This window comes from Coregonus clupeaformis, chromosome 29 (genome assembly GCF_020615455.1).
Source record: "Coregonus clupeaformis isolate EN_2021a chromosome 29, ASM2061545v1, whole genome shotgun sequence".
Taxonomy (NCBI): domain Eukaryota; kingdom Metazoa; phylum Chordata; class Actinopteri; order Salmoniformes; family Salmonidae; genus Coregonus; species Coregonus clupeaformis.
The window spans coordinates 53,784,579-53,796,622 of NC_059220.1; the positions used below are offsets into that span (position 1 = coordinate 53,784,579).

General features: G+C 39.4%; 1 protein-coding gene across 1 annotated transcript; it reads left to right on the plus strand.

Moving 5' to 3' along the window:
• The first annotated feature begins 1,275 nt into the window (after positions 1–1,275).
• si:ch211-266g18.9 (transforming growth factor-beta receptor-associated protein 1) lies at positions 1,276–7,193 on the plus strand. Its single transcript, XM_041854380.1, has 10 exons — positions 1,276–1,465; positions 2,829–2,983; positions 3,822–3,904; positions 4,087–4,431; positions 4,538–4,595; positions 4,852–4,995; positions 5,153–5,293; positions 5,409–5,568; positions 5,889–6,310; positions 6,462–7,193. Exons 1-10 carry the CDS (start codon positions 1,282–1,284, stop codon positions 6,600–6,602), a joined length of 1,833 nt encoding a protein of 610 aa, XP_041710314.1. The 5' UTR covers positions 1,276–1,281; the 3' UTR covers positions 6,603–7,193.
• The last annotated feature ends 4,851 nt before the right edge of the window (positions 7,194–12,044 follow it).

Below are 12,044 nucleotides of genomic sequence, written 5' to 3' on the forward strand. Positions count from 1 at the left end.
AACGTTGTGACAACGTTGGTGAAATACATTTCCATTTTTAACTTTTTTGTGTTCAGTTGTAGATCATTGATAAAAAGAATTTTGCTTTATTTTTTGTTTTGGGTATTCTAACCTTCTAAATATCGAGAACAGCATCAGCATACATCAACAAATACAGTAGCAATGAGTTTGAAAGCCTTCACTCAAGTGCAAGTCTATGAAAAACCTCCCACCCCTAAAGAAAAAGACAAATTCAGCATCCATAGCCTGGAGTGTTATGACAGAAATATATACATTGGAACCAAAGACTCATTGGTCCAACACCTTATCCTACCCAGCAACAGTGACCCAAAGGACTCCAGTCAATGTCCTCGGGAGGGGAGGGCGAAACTGCTAGGTTCAAGCAGCCCAGTCACCCAATTAAAGGTGATACCAGTTCTCAATCACCTTCTGGTTCTGTGGGACCATTCCGTTAACGCCCTCAACATGTTCTCCCTAGAACCCCTTCCTTCGCTGAAGCGGATCCAACACGTGTCTTTCTTTAAGGTGTGTGAATCGGCACTGTCAACCTCATCGCAGTCTGTGTGTGTGGAGCTGGTGACAACCTCTAGCAGGAGCAGAGTGGTCCGGATCCATGTCGTGGGGGTGGAGAGATGGGATTGTGTTAAAGAGGTGTCTCTACCCCAGGACCCTGTGGCCTTAGCTGTGGATGATACCACTTTGTGTGTGGCTACCAGTGACAGGTATTTCCTCCATGATCACAAGAGTGGGAGCACCGTTGATCTCTTCCCTCACAACCTGAGCAGGCAGAATATAATTGTGAGCACCGCAGGAAAAGGGGAATTCCTTTTAAATGGGCCCGGCTCCTTGGGTAAGAGCTATTGTCGTGAAAACAATTACACTCGCATGCAGCACATGCTCTGTGCCCTTCAAAAGAATGCCTGTGGACAAACACATATGACACAGACACCTTATAGACAGCTACATTGTCAGATTTTATAGTCAAGCTCTGTACCTGTACATAATATAAACAATTACATACTAGTAGCTTATAATAAATAATTTGGCATGTTCATATCACCGTTCATGACGGCAGTGAACACAGAAGGATAAAAATCCACTGGCGGGAAATTTATAGATTTCCTGTTTTTACACATTTACTGTAAGATATACTTATAAACTACAAAATGAGTGTCTAATATGTGTTATTTAAAATAAAGTGTTGGTTGGTACAGTTTACATATCTATAGGATATTTGTTGTATAGATGTACTATCGTTTCTTTGCCACAGGTGTGTTTGTCATGAAGAATGGCATATGCCAGCGGCCTCCAGTGCAGTGGTCTGAGGGGTTGTTGGCAGCGGTGGTGTGTTACCCCTACATTTTGGCCCTGCAGCCTCAGGCTCTCTATGTCTACAGTATGGTGGATCAGCAGCTCAAACAGACTGTGCCTCTGCTTAGAGCCAAGGGCCTACTCTCAACAACAGGTACACTGTAAAACCATCCTGTTATTATCCCGGTAAATTATTGTACAATCAACAGTATCATACCGTATAAAATGAATACAGTAGATTACCGTTAATTACATTGCATTGTGAGAAAATATTCAACGGCCGGGAAATATTTGATGTATTTTGGACATTACTGTAATATTTGATGTATTTTGGACTTTACTATAAAATATGCTACGTAAAATACAGTAGCAGTTCACTTACAGTATTTCTGAATTTTCAAAATATAACGGCACACAAAAGCACAAGGTCGACAAAATCAAAGTACATCCTTTAAAATAAGAAATATTTATTTTTTGCTGTATTTCCAATGGCTTGTAACTTCCACCCCACAGAAAAAAGACCGTACAGTATTTTTGGAGCGCCAAAAACCTTTTGACCACTATTGGGTGCATGTTATTGTTGTTTCTGGCTTATTAACATATTTTGAGGCATGCCTTGTAAGAGTCTATATTTGTGCCACCCATTAGTGAGAATGCTGCACCAATTTAACTGAAATGTGGTAGTAGTGTCCTATCAATTAAATGTATATAAGCGAGATATTGGAGTTCCCGCAAGTCTTAAACCTATAATGGTTGAGTATTTGACATGTCCTTTGGTCTGTTTAGCCCTGTAGTCACTATTTGGAAGCCTTTGTTAAGTCCTCTAGAAGTGCAAGTGATGTAAAATACCAACATGTGGTCTTATATCACTTGCATTTCTGGAGACAAAGGCTTCCAAACTGGCATTCATTGATATGCTGTAATATGTAAGCACATTACCTAGCAGCCAACCTGCTTGAGCAATCCGATGTAATTACTGTAAAATACTGTAAAATACAAACCCCATCTACCCTCAATGAATTCAATTAATTAATTAATCAACCCATTAATTAATTAATGAATTCATTACAATTACCATAATACGATCACTGTAATGCACTGTACTGTTGTTTTACTGTAACTTACAGGCAGCTAGTTGCCGGTAAGTTACCGTAAAAAAAAAACAGTAAAAAAAAGATTACAGTAATGGTATTGAATACTGTAAAATACAGTACGGTAACACTGTACCTTTTTCTATGGTAACTTACAGGCAATTGCCTGTAAGTACCGTAAAAACAACAGGAAATGGTTTACAGTGTATGGTACCAACGAACCAATCAAGCTGCCAACCAATAACACATTTTAATGTTTATTCATTTCATTCATTCAGTCAGTCAGTCAGTGCTCATGACAATGTTTAATTGTGGTCATTCTGCATGCTATGTTGTCATACTGTTGGCATACTGTGACTTCCACTTTGGTTCGAATACTCTGTTTTGGGATTCTGTCAGATCATATCAATGTTATCCTCTCTTTAGAGGGTGTGTACATTTTTATGGAGAGAAAGATCCTCGGTTTGTCCCATGTACCATTTGAAGAGCAGATCCAAGCCCTTGTAAGGTGTGAGCGAGTGGAGGAGGCATTGGTACTGCTTGGTGGAGTTCAAGCTCGTCTTTCACATGTTTCTTACAAGGTAATCACCAACAGTAAACAAGATCTCCTTTTGACTCTGAATAAAATTGCCTAACTGAACACCAAGAATTAGAACTGCAACTCTAACGTAATTAATCAAACCTGGTTATGACTTTGAAAATGAAAGGACTCAGGCCAGGCAGGCAAGTCAAACACAGACAAAACAAGCTCTCGTACCCAAGGGTTCTTACAAGGTAAAACACACATTATAAACAGTTGAACAGATGATTAATCTCTCATATTCCTTGACTCTTCCATCCTAGAAAAGAAAGACAAAAACGAATCCAACTATTCACATATACAATAGCCTAATCCCCAGGACTAAAAGTTCAAAATTGCATCAGAACCTTATTCTATATTAGAGCTTTATAACTGATGTGTAGACAGCATAAATATGAATACCACCATAACATGGTATATGAATTTCATATTTCATCAGGGTAATCATGTTCATCAGTTATTGAGCTGCACATGGAGGTGTATGATGAAATGCAGCATGCACCAAGGCAACAGATGTTTCAGAGATTTGTTGGAATCATGGTAGATTCTCAAGTTATAGGTCAAGGGTTGAATTGAGGATTCTTGACTGAATATGCCTTCTGTTCATGACTTATTCATTATACTTTGTCTGTCTCGAAAGCTTTGAAATCTGGGTTTGTGGGTACTACATTTAGACATAACGTATTGCTCTTAAGATTTAACTGCAAACACATTACCTTCAGCCCCAGTGACTTGAGAAAAATAAATTGATTTAAAATATGCTTATATGAAATATGTGCCAAATCTAAGAAGATAAGTGATATTATTTGATTTGACAAATGTTGTATTTGATTTGACAGGAGCAGCATAAGATCATCACTTGCATGGCTGGATTCATTAAGTTCTACCAGGAGTCTTTTTCAGAGGCCAAAGAACTTTTTATGTGAGGACAGTCCTTTTCCACATCTTATTTTCAGTATGGACCCCTAATTTAAGGAAACTACCTTAAACAATAGTAAAAGTAGATCATATGACTAGCATTATTTATTGCTAGGTTATAACAGTTTGAATTATTAGTTCTGCTGTCTGTTGAAATGTTTCATTATTCATTCCTGTTTTCAACAGCAAAGGTGAGTTGGACCCTAGAGAAATCATCAGCTTGTATCCAGAGATGGAACCACTCAGTGAGACCTTTCAGTCCCAGCTGGTCAAAGTGAACAATGCAAAGGAGCTATTGGCTCTACGACAAGAGGACAGGACCACATTTCAACAGTATCTAGACTTCCTGGGCGATTTCCTAAAGGTGGTTCGAGGGACGGAGCAGGGAGTTGGGTGCAGTGAGGATATCGATAATGCACAACTGAGAATATACACAGAGCAAGGTGACAGAGAAGACCTGGACGAGCTTGTGTCCTCTCCCAATTCCTGCTCAATCGACAAATGTGTGCCTCTCCTTGAGCTGCACAAGAGGTGAGAATGGGTAGCTGTTCAGTGTAAACTGAGAACAACATATTTGAATCTTGCAATGTTTTGTTTAATATAATACTGCAATAATTTCATTATACTATCATCTCAGATTTTTCACACTTGGATTACTCTATCAGAGTCATGGTCACCATATCAAAGCAATCCAGGTAATCTTGGACGTTAGCATGCAATAAAAATATGATTTGCATTTATTTTAATCAGTCTAATCGATTGCATATTCTTTGTATCATACTTTGTACCATCTTTGTGTTATAAGACAGTGATCAATGATCTAATGTAGTTTCTGCTTAAATTTGGACTTCAGACCATACTGAAAATATGATGTGTAAAAGGACTGTCATCACAAACGTTATTTGGCCTGGTAGACTCCTGGTAGAACTTAATGTCCTTATGATGTTGCAGACTTGGGTGAAAATTACTGATGGGCAACATGAAGACAGCTCATGCTCAAATGTGTATGAGCACATTGTGAGAACTCTCAGTCGACTAAAACAGAGAGACGTCGTCTGGACGTTTGCAGACTGGGCTCTACAAAGAAACCAGGAGGTATCCGAGTAATCCATATAGCTCAACTGTAGAGGACAGAGTTATATGAAGAAAAAGTTTTAAATAATATGATTATAATAAATAACATCATTATTTGATTGGAACTAAACCTCATGTTGACCTATTTTAGTGACATTTCTGTACTGTAACTTTTAAGGTTGGAATACAGATTTTCACAAAAAGACATCCAGAGGACCAAGACACATTTGCACAGGAGGATGTCCTCACTTTCTTAAAGAAGTACTCTCTAGCTTTGGTGTTGTTCCTGGAATTTTTGGTCTATGATTTGAAAAGCGAGGTTGGTACCACCAGTATATCAATAGCACCACACCATTTTTACCCATAATAAACTGTTGTTTGAAATTAAATAAAGGCACATATTTGTATCCCCCCTCTTTTTTATCATTTCTCAGGAGGAGAAGCATCATACCCTTCTGGCCACAGCATATGTCACCCAGATACTCAGAGCCTTACAGGAAGGAAATGGTACTGATTCAGATGGAAGAATGACCAGAGATAAACTGCAACAGTTGCTGTGGCAGTCTTCCCTCTATGACACCATGACAGTACATGGTATGTGAGTCATATGAAAATGTATCATGCTTAATGTATGTAGGAAATCCTTAGTCACATAACTATTTAATCAAAACTACTTAGCAAGATAAATATAATTATTACTCATGTTGCACTCTAAGAATTATATATCTTACTAAACTCCATATTCATTAGGATTTATGTAGCTTGCTAAACTTCATATTCATTCACACTTGCTAATTTGCTCCACAGTAACAATATTAGTTATTTCTTCTCTCTGGAAACCTGATTCCCAGGTTAGATTGAATAGTGTCTGTGATTAGTGTTTTATAATAATATAAGTATGACTGATATTACAGAGGCCATCCAGCCGACAGCCCTGCACATAGAGCAGGCCATCCTGCTTGGGAGAGATGGTAACCACTATCAGGCCCTACAGACCTTGGTCCACAAAGAGAGAGACCTGCAGGTTGCAGGGGCCTACTGCAGGAGGGCTGCTGTATGGCAGGGACGGGAACTGGAACACACCCTTTTCCTCACCCTGCTCCAGATCTACCTGGGCTCCAATGAGCTAGCGAGTGCAGCTGTGGACCTGTTGAATGCCAATGCTGCTGCCTTTGACCTGGAAAGAGTCCTCCAGGTTCTGCCGGATTCCTGGTCTGTTCAGCTGGTCTCCCAGTTCCTGTTGGGGTCCCTTAGAGAGACTTTCCATCAAAGACGAATGGGAGGGGTAGAAAGAGGCCTGGCCCAGGTCGAACTCCTTAGACACAAGTACACTTGGGTGAGCACGTGCCTCAACATTTTCACAGGGATGCACTTGCTTTATTTATAATGGGAATCTTCAGGTATTCATAATGCACAAGTTGATAATGCACAAAATTTTATCAATGCATGTTATGCATTGAGTTGACATCCATCTCTTGTCCCCTCAGGCCCAAGGCTCAAAAATAATGCTGAAAGTGGATAAGGGTCTGGTGTGCAAGACCTGCCAGAAGGACTTCATAGAGCCAGAGTTTGTGTGTAGTCTTAGTGGTGAGCTGATTCACACTAACTGTGGAAGCTACACAGAGTAACTTCCACAAATCCAATGCAAGTCAGAGGTACCTATATTAGCATTTTCCCACTTCATGTCAAAATCATCTATAAGTAACTTTATTGAGTTACACAATCCATTTTTAGATACTTTAGGATGATTTGGACATGATGCATGAAAATGCTAATAATTATAGGTACCATTAATTTGCATTAGATTTGTGTCAGAATTGCTAAAAGGTTCGCATTTTAAATAGTGGCCAGGTAAACAAAACCAAAGCATGGATTGCTGTCATACCTTGTCCATAGACTGCTTACAGGGAAAGAAAACCAATATGTCATTTTGCAATTTGGGTGAACTATCCCTTTAAGTTAGCAACATTTGACAGCTGTGCAAGGGGACTTCCACAAGGCACTGTAAGTGTCTGCTTCTTACCCAATCATTAGTTTCAAGTTTAATGGTGAATTAGCAATCTTACTGGTCCATACACACTGAGTTATACAAAACATTAGGAACACCTTCCTAATATTGAGTTGCATTCCCGTTTGCCCTCAGAAAAAGCCTTAATTCGTCAGGGCATGGACTCTACAAGGTGTTGAAAGCGTTCCACAGGGATGCTGGCCCATGTTTACTCCACTGCTTCCCACAGTTGTGTCAAGTTGGTTGGATGTCCTTTGGGTGGTGGACCATTCTTGATACACACGGGAAACTGTTGAACGTGAAAAACCCAGCAGCGTTGCAGTTCTTGACACACTCAAACCGGTGCGCCTGGCACCTACTACCATAGCCTGTTCAACGGCACTTAAATCTTTTGTCTTGCCCATTCATCCTCTGAATGGCACACATAAACAATCCATGTCTCAATTGTCTCAAGGCTTAGAAATCCTTCTTTAACCTATCTCCTCCCCTTCGTCTACAGTGATTGAAGTGGATTTAACAAGTGACATCAACAAGGGATCATAGCTTTCACCTGCATTCATCTGGTCAGTCTATGTCATGGAAAGAGCAGGTGTTCTTAATGTTTTGTATACTCAGTGTATAATATGTATTGCATACTAACAGTGTCTGTGGACTCATTGTAGCACTCCAACTTAAGGATCATTCACCAGACACGTTCCCCAATTAGAATAATGTATAAAAATTGTCTAAATAACAGAATTGTACAATAACTTGTTTGAAGAAAAACACCATTGCCCATGAAACAGCAAGCAATGCACATGTTCACTGTGGTATGTCTAAACCATTTCCTTTAAAACCATAGACAGCAATAGTTATCATGTAAATACACATTGAGGACACTGTGGGACATACTGTATTCAATGATCAGACTGATATTTTGGATATGGAAACCACACAGAGTGGAATCTGGCCATCCTGAAGGGAATTTGATCATTTGGCCATCCTGTCCTGCTGTAGGTCTCCACCCTCAATTTCCACTGTGTACATTTACATATGAAGATGGAAATAGAATGGTTCATGTGTAAACAACCATATGCATGTGAGAGAGTTTTCTACTGCAGTTACTGTGTATAATTTCAACAAACAAGTCAGCACAGCTATCAAATCTTGGACATGGCTGAAAATAAAAGTGCCAATTGCTCTATATTAAGGAAATACTCATTTATGTTGCAAATAAATTGTTAAAAAATAAAAACTAATTGTGTATAGAACATTAAATACAGTGTAATTCTACAACCACTGAGTTTGATTTGACATCAAGTATACCTCATTTTAAAACACAGCATCAGCAAATATAGAGATGCATGTCAGTCTTGTTGTGAATAAATTTTAACACATATAAATGAGCCAGAAGGAAGGAGAAATGTATTTCTGTCACAGTTTAGGCTAAATATAAGTGCAAGTATTTCTCCATGCTCATAGTGTTTGGGAAAAGTGCCAAGGAGCAGAAGTCTGACATATATCTGCCTAGAGTTTTTACCACGCTTCAGTTAACGCCAGTGTTAACTCTTGCACTTTTTAGTAGGCCTAAGTGTGTTTCGACATGGTCAAATTTCAAACCTGGCTTGAGTGTATTTGAACCTGGCCTGGGTGAGCTCTATTTGTGTTTTAGATCTTGTGCAAGATTCTCCCTCCTTTGTGGGTCCTGTTCAACATGGGTCTCACTATGATAAAAAAAAATATATATATATGTAATGACAGTTACTGCTTCAATATTGCAGCTAACTGGAGTACAATAACTTTTCCTCCCACTGTTAATGGCCTGTGTATGCAATCTGGTGCTATGTTACGTGTGTGTCTGGGCAGGCGACAGCTCCCCTGGAGTGTGGCCCTGGATCTTTAAAGTGCCCAGACCAGATGGTCATTTCACACATGAGGGAACAGGATGGATGCAAAAATCTACAGTTATTGAGCAAAGTATTGGTTAAGATCCAGACATTGGTCTCCCATTATAATATCCACACCACAGACAGAGGAAGGAAAAAAAAACAAGAACATTTACTTCTTGTGCTTTTCTAAATGTAAAGGCAATCGGGATCTGGAAATGCAACTGTTTATGTTTTGTTTTAGTGTGTGCATGCACCTTTATTATTGTAGGCTAATGTCTGCTAATATCTTTACAATCAATATATTAGATTAGTTGTATAGAATCATATTTCCTATGATCTGTCAGAGATCTGAGGTTCAAATGCAGTTCTCGGTCATTGTGCTATTGGAAGCAATTTTGAATGGCTCTACTTTATTTTATAATTCTTCTACAGAATTTGTTCCAATATATTTCCAAATCACAGGACTGGCTCGTGGTAATGTCTGGAGCAGAATGAGTGGAATGGTATCAAACACATGGTTTCTATGTGTTGGATGCCATTCCATTCCCTCTGTCCTCTTCTCAACCGCCTCCACATTTCCAAAACAATTCCAATCACATATATGGACTATTACAGGGAAAGGGACAATTACTGTAGTTTCCAATTTGGTAACAGCAGGTAGCTCAATAAATAAAACCCATGGGAAGAATGAATATAAGATGGTGTGCATCCTACCCATTTTTAGACATCTAGCCACCAATTACTGCATCATGTCTCTTATGATGAATTCTTCTGTCTCTTAGTGGTCACTGAAAGACAAGGCGAATGTTAATTTGCAACTCTTGGTAGCAATAATGGTAAGGTACAAGAAAAACTAGGATTGAACCTTCTTTCATTTCTACTATCCCTGACAAAACTGATTCTATAGCTGAGCATAGTAAGTATGTTAATAAATAGCCTTAAGGATGATCAAAACGTATCTATTTTGCAACTCTGTAATTTCCATAGTTTTCTTTAACTTGAGTTTTGGAGAAGTGGCACTCGGGGAAACGTGTAGTGTGACCCACTGGAGGAGAGGAGAGGGTGGGAGAGAAAGTCCTCCCGTGTCGAGACATATATAGGCTTTATCATGTATCCCACATCTGGTGGGTTGATCTCAAGAGCTCAGTATCAAATACCTGATTTTCTCCATGTTGAGGTGATATACTGTCAATCAGTTTGAAACACTTAGGGATATCATTATTTGAATATTGGCTAAAGATGGTGCTAATCAGTGAGGGAGTTGTAAAATGGAACTCAAAAGGTTCAGCAATGACCATAACTATTGACGATAGAGAGAATTAACATCCTTCCATATGGAGTGAACAATTATTCCCTGGCAATGTGAGTTGCATTTGAGGTGTACTCCCACAAATGGACCATGCTTATCTCTTCGGAGTTCATGCCAGGATAAATTGTACAAAAATGGAAATAGCTGTTATTAACAATAGTTTTAGTTCATTCCTTGTCCTGAAGTCAGCCATAATCTGTTTCTCAGCTACTTAAGTGATATTGGCTTAATGGTCTGTACTCTACATGTAATGACTCTATTTTACACAATAATAAAGCTTGGTTTATGGCAAATGACACCTCCTGGCATCCTACCTGTTTTGCACAGGGCCCTCCATTGTTTGTTTTATCAGATCCTGTACCTTAACCCATCATTTCCTTTCCATTCAGAAGTCGTTGCGAATCAGAGGACTCTTTGAAATCAACAGGACCATTCAACAGGGCCATTCCTAAGGCAATGGGATCTACCTGGGTCCTGAATTGTCAAATGTGTTTCTTGTCCACTTCTCATCTCTGGCTCATTGGGGTTTCTGCACAGCAAATTCTCCAGTGTTGAATCAACACTGACAGTTTTACATGTAATACTACGCCAATATGTATATGGGTCCAAACGTTGCAGTGTTAAATTAACACTGCGGTTAGTGCTGACGCTGTTACACTTTGTCAGTGTTAGGGAATTAACACTTTTAGTGTTAGGCAATAACACCTCATAAAGTATTTTTAGTTATGTTAGGTTAAGGGCATTACAATATTATTTACAAGTCTTTATTGTCACATGTTCTTATATAAGCATTTACAAAGACTTGTCAGCAGACTTTAATCAGACTTTAATCTTCTCCTTTGTGTGGTTTTCCGGAAGACTAGACACTTTGTTGCATATTGCTGCCTTTCACAGTTTGGAAAATGCACATTTGTTCACAAAAAAAGGGAAAAGGATATTGCAATGCCGTCTAACCCTAAATATATATATATATACAGTGCCTTCGGATATTATTCAGACCCCTTGACTTTTTCCACATTGTGTTAGGTTACAGCCTTATTCTAAAATATATATATATATATATATATATATATATATATATATATGTATGTATATATTTTTTTTTTATCAATCAACTGTGTGTACTACACGTTTCCCCATAATGAAAAAGCAAAAACTGTTTTTTTGCTAATTTATTAAAAATAAAACATGGAAATATCACATTTACAGAAGTATTCAGACCCTTTACTCAGTACTTTCTTGAAGCACCTTTGGCAGCGATTACAGCCTCGAGTATTCTTGGGTATGATGCTACAAGCTTGGCACACCTGTGTTTGGGGAGTTTCTCCAATTATTCTCTGCAGATCCTCTCAAGCTCTGTCAGGTTGGATGGGGAGCGTTGCTGCACAGCTATTTTCAGGTCTCTTCAGAGATGTTCGATCGGGTTCAAGTCCGGGCTCTGGCTGGGCCACTCAAGGACAATCAGAGACTTCTCCCGAAGCCACTCCTGCATTGTCTTGGCTGTGTGCTTAGGGTCGTTGTCCTGTTGGAAGGTGAACCTTCGGCCCAGTCTGAGGTGCTGAGCGCTCTGGAGCAGGTTTTCACCAAAGATCTCTCTGTACTTTGCTCCATTAATCTTTGACTTGATCCTGAATAGTCTCCCAGTCCCTGCCGCTGAAAACCATCCCCACAGCATGACGCTGCCACCTCCATGCTTCACTGTAGGGATGGTGCCAGGTTTCCTCCAGACGTGACTCTTGGCATTCAGGCAAAATAGTTCAATCTTGGTTTCATCAGACCAGGGAATCTTGTTTCTCAAGGTCTGAGAGTCTTTAGATGCCTTTTGGCAAACTCCGAGCGGGCTGTCATGTGCCTTTTACTGAGGAGTGGCTTCCGTCTGGCCACT

Coding starts and splice junctions, on each gene's coding strand:
- si:ch211-266g18.9 (XM_041854380.1), top strand. CDS start 1,282: ATGAAGAATGGCATATGCCAGCGGCCTCCAGTGCAGTGGTCTGAGGGG. Junction 3,905..4,086: donor GAGGCCAAAGAACTTTTTAT/GTGAGGACAGTC, acceptor TGTTTTCAACAG/CAAAGGTGAGTTGGACCCTA. Junction 4,596..4,851: donor ACCATATCAAAGCAATCCAG/GTAATCTTGGAC, acceptor ATGATGTTGCAG/ACTTGGGTGAAAATTACTGA.